This window comes from Haematobia irritans, chromosome 5, assembly GCF_050003625.1.
Source record: "Haematobia irritans isolate KBUSLIRL chromosome 5, ASM5000362v1, whole genome shotgun sequence".
Classification (NCBI taxonomy): Eukaryota; Metazoa; Arthropoda; class Insecta; order Diptera; family Muscidae; genus Haematobia; species Haematobia irritans.
This window is the reverse complement of record NC_134401.1, coordinates 17,439,870-17,466,170: the sequence shown is the minus strand read 5'-3', so window position 1 is coordinate 17,466,170 and position 26,301 is coordinate 17,439,870. Positions and strand designations below refer to the sequence as shown.

The 26,301-nt window shown below is 29.7% G+C and overlaps 1 protein-coding gene across 2 annotated transcripts in view; it reads right to left on the bottom strand.

Annotated features, from left to right (window-relative positions):
• Positions 1 to 20,507, bottom strand: part of Kank (KN motif and ankyrin repeat domain-containing protein 2 kank) — a 94,022-nt gene extending 73,515 nt beyond the window's left edge. Inside the window, exons 1-2 of one of the 2 annotated variants that reach the window (XM_075309118.1) lie at positions 20,324 to 20,507; positions 5,372 to 5,415 (exon numbers count right to left, since the gene is read on the bottom strand). In XM_075309118.1, the coding sequence (XP_075165233.1) occupies positions 5,372 to 5,415; positions 20,324 to 20,442 (163 nt within the window). In that variant the 5' untranslated portion in view covers positions 20,443 to 20,507. The remainder of the gene's footprint in view (positions 1 to 5,371; positions 5,416 to 20,323) is intronic. The other variant, XM_075309117.1, reaches the window with a different exon arrangement.
• Positions 20,508 to 26,301: the final 5,794 nt, after the last annotated feature.

Below are 26,301 nucleotides of genomic sequence, written 5' to 3'. Positions count from 1 at the left end.
CCTAGAGCGAAAAGGACGTTAATACGTGATCACTCCCAAAAAATTGAAAATTCCGTCCAAATCCAAAAAAAATCAAATTTTTATATGAAAAACTTGGTTTGGCCATATCTTCTTAAATATGCACCCTAGATCGAAAAGCATATTAATTCGTGATTACCCTCAAAAAATTTAAAATTAAAAATATTTAAAACAGGAAAACCTGATCGGGATCTAAACATATCACGAGAATGGATGCAATAATGAGCTTGCGCCAAAGCCATTGAAGTTTCAAAAATTGCAAGAGTTCGCGAATGCCTAAAAAAGTTAGACTGGAATTAGCCAAGGATTTGTTTCAATTAATGCGAACAATAAAGATTAGAAAGGATTGGAAAGATTGGATGGTAGCGATGAACAAGTCGTTTGATCAGCCAGTTAAATTTTTTTCGGAATTGATTCTCACACATTTGAAAACATACTGCATTTTTATTTGCACTCTCAATAGTAGTAGGGGACAGTGGGAATCCCGTCAATAGAAATACCAAGAAATTGTACAAGGTTTTGCTATTTAGACCAAGGATGAAACTATCGCATTTCTATAAAATCTTATCAACGCCATTAAGAGGTGTTTATGCTCAAGCAGTTGCTTCGCTTGTAGGAAAGTTGTCAGTTACCGATTTTTTTCGCTAAAAAGCCATTTCAAATTGAGAGTTTGTGAATAAAAAAAAATGATCGGATTTACTTGCCAAAGAAGTCAGCTTAAAATTGACACCTTCGATTGGGCACCAATATTCAAGCACCGCCGATGATAATGGTAGAGGACGCCGTAACGGCCGTTGGTCACTTCCGGCACATATTTATTGACAGTTGGATCAAAATAAATGCCGAATATTATGGAGAAAATGTCCCAAAAGAGAGTATTGCAGCCCTGGGCGGATAAAAATGTCAGCCGCAGACCATGGACATTCCAACAGGATCTAGCACCATCACATTCAGTACACGTCATCAAAGAATGGTTTTAAAAAAGACTCCTCGCTTCATTTCTAACGCACAATGGCCATCAAAAACTCCGGATATGAACCCGTAAGACTTTTGTGCCTGGGGCTTTTTGGAGGGTAAGTTTGGCACTAAAATCTCCCGATTCCAAACACGGTTGCCACAGTTGGTAGAATTCTACCACAAATGGTAGATTTTTTACTGTTTGCTAGTTGGCAGAATTCCCGATGTTTTGGTAGATTTTGCAAAATATTCCTCTCGAACTAAAAGACATTTAATATCCCCAAAATGTTGAAAAAGTTTTCTATATAAATAAAATTTTGACAAAATTTTCTAAAGAAATAAAATTTTTACAAAATTTTTTATAGAAATAAAATGTTGACGAAACTTTCCATAAAAGTTTTTTTTGTTTGGTAGAATTTTCTTCAAATTTTGGTAGATTATTTTTGGCTCGATTGGCAACTGTGATCCCAAACCGTTGGACTTTTGCGCCTAGGGCATTGTGAAGTGTAATATTCACACATAACGCATATTTGATATAACAGATGCAGATAGTAGTAGGGGACAGTAGGAATTTCGTCATTTACTATTTCATGAATTTTTACAAAGTTTTCATATTTAGACCTAAGATGAAGCAATCTTATTCCATTACAATTTCTTTAGGCACCAAAAACGCACTATGTTACCTACAGCGCTTTACTTTATTGCATTACACATATCAGTCAAACTGTATGCTATAGACCCTTAAGTGGTCTTCTCCCATCTCCATCACCTTTTGGATTTTTTTTATAAATTTTTTACATATATCAGATCGATATGATATTCCCCAAGTTATGATTGGGAAAATTTTCTCCCCCTTAAAAAATTGATGTCTGTCATAAATTCATTGTCAAATTAAACTACAAACACTATGGGCCCAATCAATTTTCTTTCACTTTCTGTAATCGCAAATGATTGAATCCAATACTTTTTTTTTATGAATGAATTGAAAAGTTTCTCTTGTTTCTAGTAATGGTTTTGTTTTTTACTCAACAGCAAAAAATACATGTTGACCATGTCCAAAACAAAGATAAATATCAACACAATTTCAAATGTTTTAGCCTCTGGCAAATAAATCCAAGAGACAAAAATTACAGTGAATGTTGTTATGCATTGCAGTAAGAAAAAAACATATTCCAAGGAGGGAAAACCTGGTCAAGCTATAAAATATAGCTAAAAGACCAAATGGACAATTGGATAATGCCACCCACCCACAAACGTTATGGGGTATCATGCTTGAAGTGAACCCCGCAGTTGGTTAATAAACGACATTTGTTTTTTTTTTTTTTTTTTGGTTGTTAGCAAATTAACGAGCAATTGAATGGCTGGATTAATGACATTTCATAGAAAAATTATTTAATAGTTAATAATATTGACTGGCCATTAATAAGTAATCAATAAAATCAACAAGCCAAACATAATCACAAACTGGCTTAAGTTGACTCAGGGTCAGGGTTACAAAGTTGGCTCTAGCGATTGCTGATGTTATAGTCGTAGCGGCAACTAAATGATGTGTGGCCCACACAGACGCACATACGTGACAAAGCTTTGTTGGGAGTTCATTCATATGCTTGGCTAATAAAATAATTTGTAAAAATAAATAATTACTATTCATTAAATGATGGTTCACAACTACAAGTTTAATTGTTTGCTTATGCGTTCGAATAATAAATAAATTATTTAGAGAAGAAATCATAGGGGACCTGAATGTCCGTCCGTCGAGTTTTGTATATCGAATGGAGGACCACTCTACGCATTTGTGCGTAATAACGACAAGCGATACCTTGAACTCCGTAAAATTGCAAACTTATTTACTCTTCTTAAGATAATTTAGCGATGTTCATTAGAGGTGTGCACGAGACACGAAATTGTCGTGACTCACGAAAATTTTGGTAGATTGGTAGAATTCCTGATGATTTGGTAGATTTTGCAAAATATCCCTCTCCAACTAAAAGGAACTTAACAACTTTTGTATATCTTTAATTTCCTATAGAAATAAAATTTTGACAAAATTTTTCTATATAAAAAAATTTTTACAAAATTTTCTATTGAAATAAAATTTTGACAAAATTTTCTATAGAAATAAAATTTTGACAAAATTTTCTATAGAAATAAAATTTTGAAAAAATTTTCTATAGAAATAAAATTTTGACAAAATTTTCTATAGACATAAAATTTTGACAAAATTTTCTATAGAAATAAAATATTGACAAATTTTTCTATATAAAAAAATTTGACAACATTTTCTATAGAAATAAAATATTGACAAATTTTTCTATATAAAAAAATTTGACAAAATTTTCTATAGAAATAAAATTTTGACAAATTTTTCTATATAAAAAAAAAATTTGACAAAATTTTCTATATAAAAAAAATTTGACAAAATTCTATGGAAATAAAATTTTGACTAAATTTTCCATAGAAATAAAAATTTCTATAGACATAAAATTTTGACAACATTTTCTATAGCAAATAAAATTTTTCTATAGAAATACAATTTTTTCAAAATTTTCTATAGAAATAAAAGTTTGACAAAATTTTGACAAATTTTCTATAAAAATAAAATGTTGACAAAATTTTCTACCGAAGTAAAATTGTGATAAAATTTTCTATTGAAATAAAATTTTGACAAAATTTTCTATAGAAAAAAAATTTTGACAAAATTTTCTATAGAAATAAAATTTTGACAAAATTTTCTATAGAAATAAAATCTTGACAAATTTTTCTATAGAAATAAAATTTTGACAAAATTTTCTATAGAAATAAAATTTTGACAAAATTTTCTATAGAAATAAAATGTTGATAAAATTTTCTATAGAAATAAAATTTTGACAAAATTTTCTATAGAAATAAAATTTTGACAAAATTTTCTATAGAAATTAAATTATGACAAAATTTTCTATAGAAAGAAAATTTTAACAAAATTTGCTATAGAAATAAAATTTTAACAAAATTTTCTATAGAAATAAGATTTTAACAAAATTTTCTATAGAAATAAAATTTTGAAAAAATTTTCTACAGAAATAAAATTTTGAAAAAAATGTCTATAGAAATAACATTTTGACAAAATTTTCTATAGAAATAAAATCTTAACAAAATTTTCTATATATAAAAAAATTTGACAAAATTTTCTATAGAAATAAAATTTCGACAAAATTTTCTATAGAAATAAAATTTTATATAGAAATAAAATTTCGACGAAATTTTCAATAGAAATAAAATCTTGAAAAAATTTTCTATAGAAGTTAAATTTTGACAAAATTTTCTATAGAAATACAATTTTGACAAAATTTTCTATAGAAATAAAATTTTGACAAAATTTTCTATAGAAATAAAATTTTGACAAAATTTTCTATAGAAATAAAATTTTGACAAAATTTTCTATAGAAATAAAATTTTGACAAAATTTTTCTATAGAAATAAAATTTTGACAAAATTTTCTATAGAAATAAAATTTTGACAAAATTTTCTATAGAAATAAAATTTTGATAAAATTTTCTATAGAAATAAAATTTTGACAAAATTTTCTATAGAAATAAAATTTTGACAAAATTTTCTATAGAAATAAAATTTTGACAAAATTTTCTATAGAAATAAAATTTTAACAAAATTTGCTATAGAAATAAAATTTTGATAAAATTTTCTATAGAAATAAAATTTTAATAAAATTTTCTATAGAAATAAAATTTTGAAAAAATTTTCTACAGAAATAAAATTTTGAAAAAAATTTCCATAGAAATAACATTTTGACAAAATTTTCTATAGAAATAAAATGTTAACAAAATTTTCTATAGAAATAAAATGTTGACAAAATTTTATATAGAAATAAAGTTTTGACAAAATTTTCTATAGAAATAAAATTTTGACAAAATTTTCTAGAAATAAAATTTTCACAAAATTTTCTATAGAAATAAAATTTTGAAAAATGTTCTATAGAAATAAAATTTTGCAAAAAAAGACTTTTTGGTTTGGTAACTAAAATTCAATTTGAATCCCGATTACCACAGCATAGATATTTAACCTAACGTAAACAAAAAAACTCACTATATTTTTTAAAATTAATTAAAATATATTTTTTTTAATCAATTTAAATATTTGGATTGAATTGGACAAATTGTTCTATAAAAATTTAATAAAAATCCGCCATATACCTGAATTTGAATCAATGAAATTTTAAATTGACATTGATATTATCATTTTGGTCATAAAGGCAATTTTAATTAAAAATAATTTAATTCATTTAATGTCATGCTTAAAGCCCAAAACTATTTTGTTTACACTGAAAGGTCGCCCTTCTCGAATATGCTAAAATATCACAGCTTTAGGTTAACTAACCCATCTTAATTGTGTTTAAACTTACCATTGCTTTCTGTGAAGGCTCGTTGTGATCGTAAAACTAGAGACCTAAAAGTAAAACAAAATAAACAAAAACTCATTAATACGAATTATAGGAATTAATTAAAAAATAAAAGTATTTATTAATACCGTAATTAGAAAAAAAGATTTTTTCAACACCTAGGCATATAGGTATATGCTAAATGGATTAAAACATAAAGTTTTATGTGCATACACAGACAGAGGTCTATCCAGAAAACCGAAGAAATATATCACTACAGAATGGAATAAAATCTGTGATTAATGGAATCTAAACACACGGTGGGAAAACTATTTTGTAAACTTGTTTTTCCGAAGAAAAAGAAATTTGGAAAACAATTCTTTTCTTTGGGACTTATTTTTCCATAGAAAAAAATTCTTTCCATTGAAATTATTTTGGAACAAATTTTGGATATAAAACATTTATTTAATTAAATTTGTTTGTTAGAACAAAGTTTCAAACAAATGTATTTATAGAAATGTAATGGACATAATTGAAAGTAAACAATTCGAAACCAGTTCTGTTTTGAAGAAATTTTCGATACTAAAATTTTTATATTAAAAACTTTGGTTCGAGTGGTACGGTTTCCAAAGTTATTTAAATGGGATATTTAGACCTATTTTCACTTTTTATCTTGATTCAAAAGTGAAAACAGGTCTAGAACACATTCCCATGTAATTGGAACGTAACAAATACAAAAATTTTTTGCAGTTTCCCCATAGAAAATATTTGGGATTTTTTTCATAGAAAATATTTTGGAAAACATTATTTCAATATAAATAAAATAAATTTTATAACAAAATTTATTTTTATTTTATAACAAAAATAAAAAAATGTATAGCAAAAACTTCAACATATTTTTTTAGGCGAACAAAATTTTGAGGAAAAAAATATAGTAAATTTTTTTTTAGAAAAATTTCGAAAATGTTTTTTAAAAAAATATGTGTGTTTCGAAATCTTCTTATAGCTATAACACAATCATTTGTCATTGGAATATAACGCCACAGTAGAAAAAAACACAAAAAAATATTTTGAAATACTTTTTCTCCATAGAAAATAATTTACCAAAAGATTCTTCCATAGAAAATATTTTGGAATAACTTTTTTATACAGAAATTATATTAGAACAAAATTTGTCCATAGAAAATATGCATTGCTTAGAATCGAATAAAAGAATAGAATAAAAAAATTTACACAATTTCTTATAAAAAAAATAAAAAAATTTTCGAAACATTTTTTTTTTAATTTTTAAGTATTAAATTAATAGGGAAATTTAGGGAATTTGCATAAACTTTGTATAGGTAGAACAAATCCCTTGTATTCTTTTATTAAAAAAAAGTAAACAAGTTTTTATTAAAAAAATTAAACAATTTTCTTATTAAACAATTTTCTTATTAAAAAAATTAAACAATTTTTTTTTCATTAAAAAAAATTAACTATATTTTTTATTTAAAAAACTATTTTTTTCTTAAAAATTAATAATTTTTTTATTAAAAAAAACAATTTTTTTTTAATTAAAAAAAATTATTTTTGGAACAATTATTTCTTAAAAATATATAAATAAATTTTTGAATTAAAAAAATTAAATCAAAAATTTCGAAACAAAATTTTCGAAATCAAAAACAAAAAATTGTGGGAAAATTTTCGATATAATTTTTTTAGGAAAATTTTAAGAAAAAAATTATAAATAAAAGTTCTTATAGCAAAAATTTTTAATAGAAAATTTGCACCATATTTTAAAATTTCCCTTTTCAGATGATATGAGATTTAATTTTTGAATATATGTATAGGTAACAGGTTGACTGATAAGTCCCCGGTCTGACACATAGATGACGTCGCTAGTATTAAATGCATATTATTTTTATATAGCACCAACCTTCAAATGATTCGTGTCAAAATTTGACGTCTGTAAGTCAATTAGTTTGTGAGATAGAGCGTCTTTTGTGAAGCAACTTTTGTTATTGTGAAAAAATGGAAAAAAGGGAATTTCGTGTTTTAATAAAATACTGTTTTCTGAAGGGGAAAAAATACAGTGGAAGCAAAAACTTGGCATGAGTGTCCGGACTCTGCCCCAGGGAAATCAAGAATAATTGATTGGTATGCAAAATTCAAGTGTGGTGAAATGATCAAGGTTACCGACGAAAACATCAAAAAAATCCACAAACTGATTTTGAATGACCGTAAAATGAAGTTGATCGTGATAGCAGAGGCCTTAAAGATATCAAAGGAACGGGTTGGTCATATCATTCATCACTATTTGGATATGCGGAAGCTCTGTGCAAAATGGGTGCCGCGCGAGCTCACATTTTACCAAAAACGACAACGTGTTGATGATTCTGAGCGGTGTTTGGAGCTGTTAACTCGTAATACACTCGAGTTTTTCCGTCGATATGTGACAATGGATGAAACATGGCTCCATCACTATACTCCTGAGTCCAATCGACAGTCGGCTGAGTGGACAGCGACCGTTGAACCATCTCCGAAGCGTGGAAAGACTCAAAAGTCCGCTGGCAAAGTAATGGCCTTTGTTTTTTGGGATACGCATGGAATAATTTTTATCGACTATCTTGAGAAGGGAAAAACCATCAACAGTAACTATTAGATGGCGTTATTGAAGCGTTTTAAGGTCGAAATCGCTGCAAAACGGCCCCATATGAAGAAGAAACAAGTGTTGTTCCACCAAGACAACGCACCGTGCCAGAAGTCATTGAGGACGATGGCAAAAATTCATGAATTGCGCTTCGAATTGCTTCCCCACCCACCGTATTCTCCAGATCTGGCCCCAGCGACTTTTTCTTGTTCTCAGACCTCAAAAGAATGCTCGCAGGGAAAAAATTTGGCTGTAATGAAGAGGTGATCGCCGAAACTGATGCCTATTTTGAGGCATAACCGAAGGAGTACTACCAAAATGGTATCAAAAAATTGGAAGGTCGTTATAATCGTTGTATCGCTCTTGAAGGGAACTATGTTGAATAATAAAAAAAAAAAAATTTTGACAAAAAAATGTGTTATTCTTTGTTAGACCGGCGACTTATCAGCCAACCTATTATAACAACATAATGGGGAAAATACTTAATAACATTTTTTTTATATAGAAAAAATTTGGGACATATTTTTCCAATAGGAAACAGCAAAAAAAGTTTTTGTTAGAAGCAATTTAAAATAATATATAGAACAAAATTTTAAGAAAAAGTTACAATTATTATTGCAAACATTTCTGTTTAATTTTATGGTTTTCAAAGTAAATATAAAATTTAAAAATCATCATCATGAAAACAAAAATCATGTAAATATCGCCTTTTAGATGAAATGAAACCCAGTCCGAAAACCTATGTTGTCACCACCTATTTTTTTTCTGTTTATTTTCATAATTTGTTATGATTGTAAATAAATAAATAAAATGAAACCTTTGTTAATTAAATGAAACCTTTTTCAATTCAAATGAAACTCTTTTCATTTGTAAATTCGGACAAATCAAATAAAAATTGCGGTCTTCACAAAGACCAAAATACTTCATATTATGAGGTCGGTTTATATGGATCTATCCACGAATTTTACCCGTTTGCAGACAAAAAACGAATCTGTGAAAAATTTCAGAACGATAGCTCGTTTATTGAATGCTCTAGACAGACAGATGGGCAACATTTTTTACAAATGGTGATGAATATGAAAATTCCGAACAATAGTTTTTGTAATATTTCTTAGAGTTGTTGTATTTTGGTGATAGACAAGATAATAACATTCCTCATTAGTTATGTAAAAATGGCTGGACCGAAATCTAATATATTTAAATGTGGGTGTTTAGATAAATCCCCATAGAAACCCCAAATCAATATATGTCTTATAAATTTTTACTGAAGATGTAAAATTTGTCAACCATCTGCGACTAATTTTGATCTAGGGCCTTCATTATTAAATTGTCATGCTGGGCCATCTGTCTGTATCTAATGACCATTCCCCCCTACACTAACATTCCACCACCTATCTTATTGACAACTTTGTCAAAATGTCTAGGCATTTGTAGTGAGTTGTATAGTTTTTCTTTCTTCTTTTGTTTTGCTTCAATTTTAGTCACCATAACCGAAAGTGACCCACATGTTTCCCATTCTCATACGCTACGTTGAAATGGCTAGAAAAACTCTTCCCGTGTTATACAATTTTAAGATTTGTTTTGGGTCATCATCCCCAGTACTGGATGCTGCTGCAGCAACATGTTTTCCTTGTTAATCTTTTGATGAGTGATTTATGGCTGTATAAAATGACAACATGTCTGTAATCAAGGCAAAAAAAAATGATACAACACTGCGTGTGTTCCTACAACAAAGTTGTGAAGCAGATCACAATCGAAAGATGTCATTTAATTGACTATTTTTGTATCAGTGCAAGTCAAGTGTTGCGGAAACATTAAAAGATGGGGAACATAGCAGGTTTGTCAAAATCTGTGGGGTCCATGGGAATAATATTTTTTTGTAAACAAAAATATACTGAAATAAAAAAAGTCCTATTTTTTTAATACCCTCCACCATAGGATGGGGGTAAAGGGTGATACGGTCAAAATTTGGTCAATATAAACTTGACGTATTTCTTTCAATTTTGCATTTAAAAAACCTGAACACCCCTCATTTTGAAGGTGTGTGTGTGTAGAATGTTGCTCCTATTTTAATTTTGGAAATCACTCTTCAGTTGTCAAAATGCCGTCCAAGAAGAAGAGCAGCGTATCAAAATTTTGCTCGCGCATCGCGAATATCCGAGCTACTCGCACACAAAGCTGGCAAAATCGCTAAAAGTTGCCAAATCAACCGTTACAAATGTAATTAAAGTTTTTGGGGAACATTTGTCAACAGCCAGGAAGTCTGGATCGGGGGGAAATCGAAAACCGGAAGCCGCTGAGACGACAAAGAGTGTTGCCGGTAGTTTCAAGCGAAACCCTAACCTCTCTCTCCGAGATGCCGCAAATAAGCTGGGTGTATCGTCTACAACCGTGCATCGAGCCAAAAAACGAGCCGGACTATCGACTTACGAGAAGGTAGGACTCCAAATCGCGATGATAAACAAAATACGACGGCCAAAGCGCGATCCCAGAGGCTGTACACGACGATGCTGACGAAGTTTGACTGCGTGGTAATGGACGACGAAACCTACGTCAAAGCCGACTACAAGCAGCTTCCGGGACAGGAGTTTTATACGGCAAAAGGAAGGGGAAAGATAGCAGATATTTTCAAGCACATAAAACTGTAAAAGCTCGCAAAGAAATATCTGGTTTGGCAAGCCATCTGTACCTGTCGCTTGAAAAGCAGCATTTTCATAGCTTCCGGGACCGTCAACCAAGAAATTTACGTGAAAGAGTGTTTGAATAAACGTCTGCTGCCTTTCCTGAAGAAACACGGTAGTTCCGTACTGTTTTGGCCGGATTTGGCATCTTGCCATTACGGTAAAAAGGCCATGGAGTGGTACGCCGGCAACAACGTGCAGGTTGTTCCCAAGGACAAGAACCCTCCCAACACGCCAGAGCTCCGCCCAATTGAGAAATACTGGGCTATTGTCAAGTGGAACCTAAAGAAGACCAAAAAACTGCTAAGGACGAGCAGCAGTTCAAGGCAAACTGGCTTTCTGCGGCGAAGAAGGTGGACAAGGTGGCTGTACAAAATCTGATGGCAGGTGTCAAGCGTGAGGCCCGGCAATTCGGATTTGGAAAAGCGAAAGCCTAACTGAAAATTTTTCCTGAATTTTATACTAATTGAACTTGAATAAGAAATTTAATTTGATTTTTTAAATAAACGATTTCACCGATTTACACGCGTTTTCCATTGACCAAATTTTGACCGTATCACCCTTTATATTAACATTGTCATTCCGTTTGTAACACATCGAAATATTGCTCTAAGACCCCATAAAGTATATATATATTCTGGGCCGTGGTGAAATTCTAAGTCGATCTGAGCATGTCCGTTGAAATCACGCTAACTGTTGAAATCACGCTAACTTCCGAACGAAACAAGCTATCGACTTGAAACTTGGCACAAGTAGTTGCTATTGATGTAGGTCAGATGGTATTGCAAATGGGCCATATCGGTCCACTTTTACGTATAGCCCCCATATAAACGGACCCCCAAATTTGGCTTGCGGAGACTCTAAGAGAAGCAAATTTCATCCGATCCAGCTGAAATTTGGTACATGGTGTCAGCATAAGATCATGCATGGTCCACATCGGTCCATAATTGTAACAACTATGCAAAAATTGGTCCACATCGGTTAATAATTATATATAGCCTCCATATAAACCGATCCCCCGATTTGGCTTGCGGAGCCTCTAAGAGAAGCAAATTTCATCCAATCCATGCACAAAATTGTCCACTTCGGTCCATAATTATATATAGCCCCCATATAAACCGATCACCAGATTTGACCTCCGGAGCCTCTTGGAAGACCAAAATTCATCCGATCCGGCTGAAATTTGGTACATGGTGTAAGTATATGGTCTCTAATAACCATGCAAAAAATGGGCCACATCGGTATATAATTATATATAGCCCTCATATAAACCGATCACCAGATTTGACCTCCGGAGCCTCTTGGAAGACCAAAATTCATCTGATTCCGTTGAAATTTGGTACGTGGTGTTAATATATGGCCTCAAACACCCATGCAAAAATTGGTCGAAATCGGCCCATAATTATATATAGCCCCGATATAAACCGATCCCCAGATTTGACCTCCGGTGCCTTTTGGAAAAGCAAAATTCATCCGATCTGGTTGAAATTTGGTACGTGATGGTAGTATATGATATTTAACAGCCATGCCAAAAGTGGTCCATATCAGTCCATAATCATATATAGCCCCCATATAAACCGATTCCGAGATTTGGTTTTGGAGCCTCTTGGAATGCCCCCATATCGATCCGAGGTTTTGGAGCCTCTTGGAGGAAGGTACATTGTGCTAGTATGTGGCCGTTAACAACCATGCCTGACTACGCTATAGTTATATATAGCCCTCAGATAAATCGATCCCCAATCACACAAAAATTGGTCCATATCAAGTTCATAATTGTATATAGCCCCCATATAAGCGACCCCCATATTTCAATTCTGGCTCTCTACCACGTATGGACTAACTCACAATTTACAAAACGATGTTAAGAAGTTTTACGATACCACAATTGGATTGTGGATGACAGTCTTTAGTACAATTTTCTATACAATCCATGGTGGAGGGTACATAAGATTCGGCCTGGCCGAACTTACGGCCGTATATACTTGTTTTAATTAACGAAAAAATAATTTTTGAAATTTGTTAAATTTTTTAGACATTTTTTCTATAAAAAATATTTCTTAAAAAAATTCAAAATAATTGGTAACATCCAATACTTTAACTCTGAATCTTTAATTATCAAAATCTTTGTAGTATACGAGTACCATTAAAATAAGTGGCAGACAGTAGCTTTGTCAAAACCTATAAACTCCTTATGAACAATATTTTTTTTTTTTTTTGTAAGAAAAAAACATTAATGAATTTTTAATTAAAAATTTTTAATTTAAATGTTTTCTATAAAAGTGTACACACTAATTGCTTTTTTAAAATTTGTTCGATGACTTGTTCCTTAAAAAATTTAACCTTTTATTACAACTTGTTCCCAGTTTTACCATTTAAACATTTTTTCAAAGAGTTCTTAGAGTCTTCAATTATCGCAATCTTTATACTATAACAATGTTGGCTTTTTGTAATATAGTAATATAGTAATATTCAGGGGGGAATACTTCGTATGCCCCAAATTAACGAATTCCACATTACCACAAAATCACCATCACAAAAATTCCGGAATGACATTCCTGTAGTATAATCCCAGCACAGCATTTATTTCCACACTCAAAATGAAGAGAAACAAAAACAAACATTATTCCATATGTTGGAGTCTAAATCCATGAAAATCCCAATACAAACGAAAACACAAACACAACAAGGGGGAACGAAAAACACAAAGTTAAAAGAATTTTTATTATAATTTTCAAATTTCTTTTGACACTCTTTATGACTTTTCATTACATATATAAGTTGTCTGGTAGAGGTGGCAACCAAATGGATATTGTTTCAGCCATGTGATGATAATGATTATAGTAATGGAACAAGTTCACCATAATTCTTATGAATGAGAAGGAAGTGTGAACATGGTTTTTGGGGGCCTAATTTTATTATTTTTATCAAAAACAGACAAACCAAGTGAATAGAAGCTATTGTGATGTCACGTTTCGTTGAGACTTCGAAATATAATTTAAATAATTTCGTTCAAAACTCTTTTTATAAAAAATTATTATAAATTTTTGTCTATAAAAAAAATTGTTTCAAAACCGTTTCTATATAAAAAAAAATTATTCCAATTTTTTTTTCTATACAAAAAACTTAATCCGAATTATTCCTATATAAAATATATTTAAAATTTTATCTATAGAAAATTTATTCCGAATTAGTTTCTTTAAAAATGTATTTCAAATTAGTTTTTTGGAAATTTAAAATATATAAAAATTAGTTTCCAAATTTTATTTACATAAAAAATAATTCCAAAATTTATATACACTCCACTATAGGATGAGGGTATACTATCTTCGTCATATCGGTTGAAGGGAATCAATATATTGATCTCAGACCCTATATTATGGGTAGTGTTGAAATTATGAATCGATCTAGCGATGTCCGTCCCGCTTGTTGAAATCTCGCTAGCTTCCGAATGAAACAAGCTATCGTATTGGAACTTGGCACAATAAGATCCTATTGACGAAGGTCGGATGGTATTGCAAATGAGCCATATTGGACCACTTTTAGATATAGACCCAATATAACCTTTCTCCAGATTTGACTTCCCAAGCCGATTGAAATTGTCTTCTAAAACTCTTGCAAAAATTGTTCCATGCCCCCATATAAACCGATCCGCTGGTTTAATTTCCGAATCCTCTTGGTGGAGTAAATTTCATTGGATCCATTTGCAATATAAACCATTTCCAATATAAACCGAAATTTAAATTTATTCCAACTTCTATATATATAAATAAAAATATATAAAAATCTTTGTTCTGAATTTTTTCATATAACAAACTTTATTCAGAAATTTTTTCTATATAAAAAATTTGTCACGAAATTTATTCTATAAAAAAATTTTATTCCGCTGATTTTATTCGCTGAACAAAATTTGTCGATAAAAAAGCGGATTTTCTGCCAACTTTTCTAGGGCCCATTCACTGAAAATTCGACGTTGTGGCAGATCGTTCGGCTTCAGTTCTTGCACGAGCTGTATTTTATACGGTTTTACACCAAGATCTTTGCGTAAAATCTTCCATGTGGTCGAATAACACAAACCCAATTGCTGCGAACGGCGACGAATCGACATTTCACGGTCTTCAGCAACACTCTCAGAAACAGACGCAATATTCTCTTCTGTACGCACTGTACGCATTCGTGTGGTTGGTTTAATGTCCAATAAAGTAAACTGAGTGCGAAACTTGGTCACAATCGCATTAATTGTTTGCTCACTTGGTCGATTATGTAGACCATAAATCGGACGTAAAGCGCGAAACACATTTCGAACCGAACACTGATTTTGGTAATAAAATTCAATGATTTGCAAGCGTTGCTCGTTAGTAAGTCTATTCATGATGAAATGTCAAAGCATACTGAGCATCTTTCTCTTTGACACCATGTCTGAAATCCCACGTGATCTGTCAAATACTAATGCATGAAAATCCTAACCTCAAAAGAATCACCCTTTATAATAAAATTTTATTCCGAAGTGTTTTCTATACAAAAACTTTATTCCGAATTTTTTTTATAAACAAAAAAGTTATTCTAATTAAACAATCTCTTCCGCAATTTTTTTCTATATAAACAATTTCTTCCGCAATTTTTTCTATATAAAAAGTTTGTTCCGAAAATTTTTCTATATAAAAAATTTGTTCCGAAAAATTTTCTATATAAAAAATTGTTCCGAAAATTATTCTATATAAAAAAATTTGTTCCGAAAAATTTTCTATATAAAAAATTTGTTCCGAAAAATTTTCTATATAAAAAATTTGTTCCGAAATTTTTTTATATAATTTTTTTTTCGATTTTTTTTTATATACAAAAAATTTGTTCCGAAATTTTTTCTATATATAATAAATTTATTCCGAAATATTTTCAATATAAAAAAATTTATTCTGAGACTTCCAAAATGATTTTGCTCCGAAATTTTTTCTATCAATAAGAAACATAAAAAATTGTTATAATTTTTTTTTCGTATTTAATATATAATATATAAATGTTTCTTCCGGTATTTTTTTTTATAAAAAAAGTTCCGAAATTTGTTCGAAGTTAATATATAAAATTTTTTTTTTCTGAATTTTCTCTATAAAAAGAATTGATTCCAATTTTTTTTATATTGTTTTTTTTTATATTATCTAATACATATGTCCCGATTTTTTTATATATAAAAATCTGTTGCGAATTTTTTCCTTTATTGTAATAAAACTTGCTCATAATTTTTCTATATAAAAAATTGGTCCCAAAATTTTGTTTTATTTATAAAATTGTTCCGTATTTTTTTCTATATAAAAAAATTTTAAAATTTTTTTCGTATTTAATATATAAAATATAAATGTTTCTTCCGGTATTTTTTTTACAAGTTTTTTTCTGAATTTTCTCTATACAAAGAATTTATTCCAATTTTTTTATATTGTTCCGCAAATATTATCTAATATATATGTTCCGATTTTTTTTATATATAAAAATCTGTTGCGAAATTTTTTCTTTATTATAAAAAAAACTTGCTCATAATTTTTCTATATAAAAAATTGGTTCCAAAATTTTGTTTTATTTATCAAATTGTTCCGTAATTTTTCTATATAAAAATTTGAAATTTTGTTTTCGTATTTAATATATAAAATATAAAAGTTTCTTCCGGTATTTTTTCTTTATAAAAAAAATGTTCCGAAATTTGTTCGAAGTATTTATATAAAAGTTTTTTTTTCTGAATTTTCTCTATACAAAGAATTGATTCCATTTTTTATATTGTTCCGAAAATATTATCTAACACATTTGTTCCGGTTTTTTTTATGTATAAAAATCTGTTTCGAAATTTTTTCTTTATGGTAAAAAAAAAACTTGCACATAATTTTTCTATATAAAAAATTTGTTCCAAAATCTTCTATTTAATAAATTGTGCCATAATTTTTTCTATATAAAAAAATTGTTCCAAAAGTTTTTCTATATTAAAAAATGTTATCAGAACATTTTTCTATATAAAAAATCCGATTTTTGTAATAAAAAACCATTCCGAAATTTTTTCTACATAATTCTTTTTTATAAAAAATTAATTTCCGAAATTTATTCTACATAATTTTTTTTTCTAATTTGTTCTATATAATTTTTATTATGAATTTCTTTCCATATACAAAAAAATTGTTCTGTTAAAAAAATTTGTGTGAAAAGGAAAATTTGCTTCGCAATTTTATTTTATATAAAAAATATATGCATTTCGGTTTTTTCCAAAATTTGCTCTATATAAAAATTATTCCGTATTTTTTCTATATAATAAATTTGTTTCGAAATATATTTCCTATATAAACTATTTCTCCCGGATTTAATTTAATTTTCTCTATACAAAAAAATCGATTCGAATTTTTTTTATAAAAAAAACTTTTGCAAAAATTTTTCTGTATAAAAAAAATATAAAAAAAAATCCTATATCAAAAAACTTGTTGCGATTTTTTTCTGTACAAAAAACCTCTTCCGACATTTTTTTAATAATAAGCATGTTTTATATTAAAAATTGGTTCCATTTTTTTTTTTCATGTAATATTTTTTTTTTTTTTATATTCCAAATTCCAACATTTTTTAATGATTTATATATAAAAATTGGTCCCGATTTTTTGTATATATGAATCATTTAATTATTTTTTATATATATCCCATTTTTTGTCGACTATGAAAAAGTTATTCCGATTTTTTTAAATGCAAATTAGTTACGACATTTTGTTTTTTTTTATTATTTGATTATTGGTAATTAAGGGTAATTAGTTTTTAAGGTAACAATATTCTATGGCCTTAGAACTTTTTTCTAAACAAGGTGAAATCAAAGCAGTTTTAGAAACTAAAATGATATTTCATCTCAATTTCTCCACGTAGTGCAGTAAATTCTTTTTAAATTATTTAATTATACGTTTGGAATAGCTTTATTACATTCATGATAATATTCTTCAATTCCATATATGAGTATGCTGCCTCCTTCATGGTTGCCCTAGCCTTAAGATGTAAAATTCTAGTGATGAATGAGGTTTTTTTATTCAATTTGATTTTCCTGTTGAATAAAATGATAGATTGCGTGCATTCCCAGATCACTCCTTCATAAAAGAAATATATTAGGAAGCCAAAAGGTAGCTACACAATATCCAACAGAGTGCATGTCTATAATGAGCCTTTACATCTGTTGATGACTGAATGATATTTCTGTGCTCATCATGATTTCATCCAATTATATGCATATATTAATGATCAATGATCTTCAGGCATTTTGGGCACGAGATCATGAAAACTATACCTGATGAATGGAGATAATACGCAAAGGTTTATAGTAGAAAAAAATATTGAAAAACGAAGCAATAATTTTTTATGGGATATTCAGGGGAAATATCTGTCTTTAATGACTACATTAAAATATTTTCTAGTCCAAAATTATTTATGCGTTTTTATATTTGGTTTATTAAATTTGAATTTTTCTTTGCAGTCCTCTTGAAATTCTTTGAATTGTAGTTAATTTTTTTTTTTAATCTTTGCCTTATTCGAATTACAGTAATTTATTTTCCTAGAAATTAGTCAAACTTCATTATATAAACATTTCAGTTAATCTGATTTAATTTTCTACAAACTCTTTTGTTAATTTGGAATTTATTTACCATTTAATACATAAATATTTACCAATCTATTAATATGTATAAGTAAACATTCCATCATGAAACTAAAAGCCGAATATCTAAGCGCCTCCAAATTTGTCGGCACAAAACATTTACTGTCCAAACCTGAAAAAATTTAAATGAATTTCTAATAAATGATCCGAAAAAGCAAACTCAGCATTTGGACATCTGTTCGAAAAACTTTAGCTCAACAACCAAGAAATCAGGCAACAAACTTGTAGCCAAGCACAGGTAGCTACAAGCAGAGAAATAAGGGATTTCAAAAAGTTTACGTTAATTATAATACCTTGCGGAAATATCCGCAAATATTTTGGAGCTGAGCAAAGCTTTTTACGGTCTTTTTTTGAGTGTTCTTATCGAAAATTCCCAGGTGAATGTATATATAGGATTCTAAAATATTACCAAAAACACATTATTCTGTCAAAATTTTACTCTGACAGAAAATTTTGCCAAAATTTTACTCTGACAGAAAATTTTGCCAAAATTTTACTCTGACAGAAAATTTTGCCAAAAATTTATTTCTATAGAAAATTTTGCCAAAATTTTATTTCTATAGAAAATTTTATCAAAATTTCATTTCTACAGAAAATTTTATCACAATTTTATTTCCATAGAAAATTTTGTAAAAATTTTACTTAATATAGAAAATTTTGTCAAAATTTTACTTCTAAAGAAAATTTTGTCAAAATTTTATTTCTATAGAAAATGTTGTCAAACTTTTATTTCTATAGAAAATTTTGTTAAAATTTTATTTCTATAAAAATTGTCTCAAACATTTATTTTTATAGAAATTTTTCTCAAAATTTTATTTCTATAGAAAATTTGGTCAACATTTTATTTCTACAGAAAATTTTGTCAAAATCTTATTTCTATAGAATATTTTGTCAAAGTTTTATTTCTATAAAATTGTATAATTTTGTCAAAATTTTATTTCTATAGAAAATTTTGTCAAACTGTATTTTCTATAGAAAATTTTGTTAAAATTTATTTCTATATAAATTTTCTCAAAAATTTATTTTTATAGAAATTTTTCTCCAAATTTTATTTCTATAGAAAATTTGGTCAACATTTTATTTCTACAGAAAATTTTGTCAAAATCTTATTTCTATAGAATATTTTGTCAAAGTTTTATTTCTATAAAATTGTATAATTTTGTCAAAATTTTATTTCTATAGAAAATTTTGTCAAAATTTTATTTCTATAGAAAATTTTGTCAAAATTTTATTTCTGTAGAAAATTTTGTCAAAATTTTATTTCTATAGAAAATATTGTTAAAATTATACTTCTATAGAAAATTTTATCAAAATTTTATTTCTGTAGAAAATTTTGTCAAAATTTTATTTCTATAGAAAATTTTGTCAAAATTTTATTTCTATAGAAGTAAAATTTTGTCAAATTTTTTCTATAAAGAATTTTTTGTCAAAATTTTATTTCTATAGAAAATCTTTTCAATTTTCTTTCTATAGAAAATTTTGTCAAAATTTTATTTATATAGAAAATTTTGTCAAAATTTTATTTCTACAGAAAATGTTGTCAAAATTTTATTTCTATAGCTAGTTTTGTCAAAATTGTATTTCTATAGAAAATTTTGTCAAAATTTTATTTCTACAGCAAATTTTTTTATTTCTATAGAAAATTTTGTCAACATTTTATTTCTATAGAAAATTTTGCCAAAATTTTATTTCTATAGAAAATTTTGTCAAACTTTTATTTCTAAAGAAAACTTTGTCAAACTTTTACTCCTAAAGAAAATTTTGACAAAATTTTATTTCTATAGAAAATTTTCTATAGAAATAACATCTATAGAAAATTTTGTCAAAACATCAAGAATTCTACCAGACAGTGAAAAATCTATCATATTTGGTAAAATTCTACCAACTGTGGCAACCGTGGTTCTAATTCATTTTTATGGAAATACATAAAAACCTGCTGCTCTATTAAATGTACAGTCCCAAAATAAATATAGAGACACAATATATGTATGAATATTATCATATTTTATTACCTCCAAAATTTTTTTACTGCTTCCTGTTCTTGGGGCTGCAAATCTTTAAGTTTATCTTTAAAATTTTGCCAATCGTCTCGTGATTCATTTTCACAAACCACCATAGCCGTGGTACTCATATTCACATTCGATTTTTGTATTTGGGGGGAAAAAAACAAAAATGGCACTATCACTGGATGTTAATGAAAGAGGTCTTTCATTCAATTAGATTGGATTTCACTTTTAATTAAATAATTAAATTATTAGGTTTTTATTTCTGTTTGCTTCACAATAGTTGAATGGTTAAGGTTATTGATATCTATTATGACGTTTTATTTCTTAATAAATTTATTTATTTAAATTTTTGTTTGTTTGCTTTTAAATACTTTGTGATAACATGTTGTTAGTTTTGAATAAGCAAAAAAAGAAACAGGGGGCGGGAGATATTAACATTTACACTTTAGCTAATTAATCATATTTTTTAATAATTTATATGGTATATTTCTTGCATTGCCTTAAGGGAGAAATGTATTAGTATTGATTTTTTTGTATTTTTTAATAATAACAACCGGTTGCATATTTTAACACATCTTGATTTGTTGCTAATTTTATTATTTTATTCATAAGAGCTAAGTTTCATTTTGTTTGAGGTTTTAAACTCGTATATCATTGTTAGTTATTTAGCTACACTTTTTTTGGTTTCTGCGATTTCTTGAAACATTTAATTTGGCAATTTGTTTGATTTTTATAATTTGTTGCTTTTTAAATTGTTTTCGACCAGTTTTTGCACTCAATTTTGTTTTTTATTGTTGTTTTTGGTAAAATCGATTCCATTAATATTCGTTCAATTAGTCTGTCGTGGATAATTATAATGACTTCCTATAGCTTTCAGATATTTTTTTTTCACCAGAGAGCCAGTAATTTATTTAATACAAAGAATACAAAGATTCTAGCTTATGCAAGTTAAGTTCTTTTTTTGTTAAAATAAAGAATTGAAAGACTTGGTGGTCATACTTTAAAAAAAGAGATTTACGCAGTTCCAAAATAATGAAGTCCAGTATAGCAAAAATGCGTCTTCTCGTGGAACGATCGTCCGCCAGCTCCGTTACTCCCTACTCCACATTTAAAGACGTTAATGCCTACTACTTCACTCGGGTTAGCATTCATTACAATTGCATTACTGTGTCGCAAAATTTCCATATCGCTTTAGAAGATCCATAAAGTCGGGATGTCCAAAGTACTCAATGCTAGATAAACTTCATTTGATCATAGGACCTTGGAACTTCTTGGACACTGTCAGTAGAATGATTTCCAGAAAAACAATCACAGTAAAGTCTTTTCACTGGACCTTGTTCAATGTCCCGTTTTTCTATGAAAGACAATAGACCCGTTTCTCCTTTCACTGGATTTTACTCAATGTCCCACGTTTTGTTTTATATACATTTTTTTAATAATTCCCAAAGCGAAGTGAACATCACCTTTGAGTATACAAATATTCATGGAATATTTGTATACTCAACCCTATCACTACCCTACGGGGAATTAGTGCAAAGTGTTACTCACGGACCTCACATACCAGTACTCTAGTTTTCGCAATTTTTAGGAAACCATCGTAATGCAATGGTTAGCATATCCGCCTTGTATACACAGAGTCATGGTTTCAATCCCAGTTTCGACCAAACACCAAAATGTTTTTTTTTTTTATCGGTGGATTATCCACTCTAAGTAATGCTGGTGACAATTCTGAGTATTGCAAAGCTTCTCCTATTGCTTTCACCGTAATGTGAAACTCCATTCGGACTCGGTTGTTATCCCACCTCAGTAATGCTATTGACATTTCTGAGGGTTTCAAAGCTTCTCTAAGCGGTTTCACTGCAATGTGGAACGCCGTTCGGACTCGGCTATAAAAAGGAGGTCCCTTGTCATTGAGCTTAACAAGGAATCGGGCAGCACTCAGTGATAAGAGAGCACACAAAAAAATTTCACGAAAATTTTTCCAATTAAAATTTTAATTGAGTTTAAAAAAATATTCAATTAAAAATTTAATTCATTCAACAAATTTTTTAATTGAAACAAAAATCAATCACAAAAATAATAGTATCAATTAATTTTTTAATTGGATCAATTAACTTTTTAATTGACCTTCAATTAATTTTTTAATTGATACTATCATTTCTGTGATTGAAGACATTTCAATTAAAAATTAATTGGATCAATTAATTTCGTGATTGAATCAGAAAAAATTTTTTTTGTGTGAGAAGTTCACCAATGTGGTATCACAATGGACTGAATAGTCTAAGTGAGCTGATACATCGGGCCTTACCCTATCAATGACAATTCCATGTCCTGTATCGTTCTCGAGTTGATCCATTTACCGTAGGGTATGGACTCGTATCACAATGGACACAGATTTCCATTAGTGAAACTTTGTATACTCGAATTCTTTGTTATCTCGTCTTCCAACTGATGGGTGCTACGTGTTGGTCAGAAGTGGGACTACTCCATACACGCGATCCTGGGGTTGATCTATATACCGTAGAATATAGACTCATATCACAATGGACATTGATTTGCACTAGTGAAACTTCACTTCGGATTCTTTGTTATCTCGTCGCTGATGGGTTCTATGTCTCTTCAAAGTACATCAAGGACTCCTTATCCTCACCAATCTTCATATTCAGCAGTTCCTATTCAAAACATACGTGTCCTCAATTCTGGGTTCCCCGTTAGACTACTCCATACACGCGATCCTGGGGTTGATCTATATACCGTAGAATATAGACTCATATCACAATGGGCATTGATTTGCACTAGTGAAGTTTCTTCGGATTCTTTGTTATCTCGTCTCCCTTCTGATGAGATCTACGTCTCTTCAAAGTACATCAAGGACTCCTTATACTCACCAATCTTCATATTCAGCAGTTCCTATTCAAAACATACGTGTTCTCAATTCTAGGTTCCCCATTAGAATTGCTACGGCCTTCTTTATTATCGTGCTACACTTCTTCATTAGTTCCCAAGACTTATTCCAGTTGAGGCCACCCAACATTCCCAACTCTGTAAAAGTGTCCTCTTTAGATCTCATGTTCCTAAATTTCCCTTCCCGATATCCTTGCTTTAACATTTCTTCAAGTATCCATGCCGAATACGCAAATGTCGTGTATTTAGTATCCCTCTATAACCCTCAAAGTACATGAAGAATTCCTTAACCTCACCAATATTCATATTCAGCTGTTCCTATTCAAAAGTTAGGTATCCTCAACTCTAGGTTCTCAATTATAATTGCTACGGCTTTTTTTATTATCATGCTACTCTTCTTCCATAGGTTCCTAGTCTTATTCTATGTTGGTTCACCCCATAGTCTCTTCTTTGTATTTATAACGGCCGTACTCATTAAAATTCCAACGCAGAAGAGGTGACCTCTATTGATCTCACTTTCTTTAAGTTCTCTTCCCGATGTTTCCTTGTATGTATTGCCAGTCTATTTGCCTTTACATTCCTCGGGCATCCTTGCGAATCCTGCCGTATATATAGGAGTGGTTTATTTCGAACCCTTGAAATGTGTCTTGAAAGCACTTCAAGGTCACCATATCCTCACCAAACGACATATTCTGCTGTTCCTATTGAAAACATATATCTCCTCAACTCTAGCTTTCCAATCTGAACTGCTATGGCCTTCTTTATTATATTCCTTGCCTAACTCCTACGTAGTTTTCAAGTCTTATTCCAGTTTTGGCCACTCCACGGTCTTGGAGATGCAATTATTACGGCCGCACTGGTCAACATTTCTACTCAGAAAACATGATCTCTAAAGATTTCACCTTCCTTAAGTCCCCTTCCCAAAGGTTCCCTGTCTGTGTCGCCAGGACATTTAGCGTTACATTTCTTCGGGCATTGATGTTATTCCTTCGGTATACTTAGAAGTCGTGTATTTCCTATGGTCATCGATCCAATTCGAGTCTCATGGGCTTTATGGAATTCGTGTTATCTAAATCCATTTCCCTTAGTTCCTTGGATGGAATCGCTATGACATAACACTCCTCTTACTTTACAACTGAAGTTTCTGTCGTCCGCCTACACGGACGAAAAAGACTGTTTTTCATATGTTTGGGTGTAAAAATTATATGTTTGGAACTCAAATTTTTTAACACAATGCAAGCATACAATGTTCGTAAACTAGCATAATATGTTACAACATATTATGTTTGGGATATAAAATGTTTGTAAATATAATATGCTTGGATGCAAACATATATTAATTTTGAAATATCCTATAAACATATATGTGTTTAGAAAGAGAGACCTAGATAGCATGCTGCAAGTAAAAGAATGGAAGTAAACAATTGGCGCCTTAAAAATATATACACATAGAAAATTTCATTAAAAATTTTTTCTACCAATGTATGCCTAAGGTGAAACATAATATGTTTGAACAATACAAACAATATTTTGTTTGGACAAATCCTGAAAATATATATGCTTGAAGCAAAATGTGTTTGGGGTATATGTTACCGAAGCGATTTTTTTTTTTTTTTGAGGGTGTATGCATGAATATTTTCAACCCAGTTGACCTCGTGCTAAGACAAAGCCATTTAGGACTTTAGGGTGATTTTGCTCTCGGGCTAGAATGGGATATTTATGAGTCCTCATCAATCTAAGAGTAGAACAGGGAAGGTATAAACCTTTTTCTTCTTCCTAGTGGACATTAATTGATCACAACTTAGCATTTATGACTCCCCGTAAAAATCAAGGGCCATACGATAAAGGTTTACTGCCAAACTTCCTCATCTCATCACTAGATTACTCATGTCACGCTTCGAAGTTCCATATGCACAATATGATTTTCATGAAATGTAATTACTTTAAAACTGAACAGAAGTATATTTTAATTTCTGAAATTTGGTCCTTCGAAGCCCATGGCAATATCTAAGGGCGATTACGTTTCCGGGAAAAAGTGTTGCCCTATTGTTACACTATTTTTTCACTCATTGTCTTTCCATCCAAATGCTGATGCCGTCCTAAAGCTATTGATAATTCATTATATTGTGAGGGATACTAAATTCAAAAATTTTAACAAAATTATTAATATTTTTGCAATTAATTTCGAAAATGTTGCACTTTTTATTGGAATCAAAATCACCATAAATTTTAATCAAATATCGTGAATCTCACATTAATGGTAAATTCCGTGAAACAGAAACGAAGTAACTTTACACAACAAACAGTTGTAATTCACAAATATTTAATGAATTTCCATTGAAATCACATAATTAATGGAAATTTTAAGACACATGACGGGAAACACTATTATATTTTATTATTTCCCACAAATTTATTTAAAAGAAACATTCATATATATATTTTTTTTGTCAACAAAACACATTTGATTTATTTCTTCACGAAATTTTGTAGTTTTTCTTACGAATTTTTTCTCACGGAATTCTCATCTCATATGGACGCGCAACCGTACTCCAAATGCGTTCAAAACCAACTAAACTTGGCAAAGCAATGACCACTAAACACAGCATGCGGAACTGAGCGGCAACGACAACTACGGCGACGGTATCGTTGGCGAGGAGACAACGGCATAAACAAACAAACACTCACTCACTCATACACCGATTCTAAACAAACAAAAAAACTTCTGCTTGAACTTTATGGTCAAGAGGAAGAAGAAGACAAAAAAAAAACAAGACAAACAGAGAGACGATATTTTTTTATTTATTTTGGTTTTTTGATTGAATTTGGAGTTTTATTTTTGGGGCAAGACAGCATATCTCCTCCGACAACAAACACACACACACAAGCCACAACTCATAGACGAGAATAAAAACAAAAGCAGAGCGAGCTAAAGGTATGATCTCTGGTGTTGGAAAAAGAAGCAGAACAGATAACAACATCAGCCATGTCTTTCAGATGCCGCCCAATCTCTAAACTCTCACGTGTATTCGAGAGATTTCAAAAGACAAAAAAATATGAGATACTTCTCCCATCCTCCC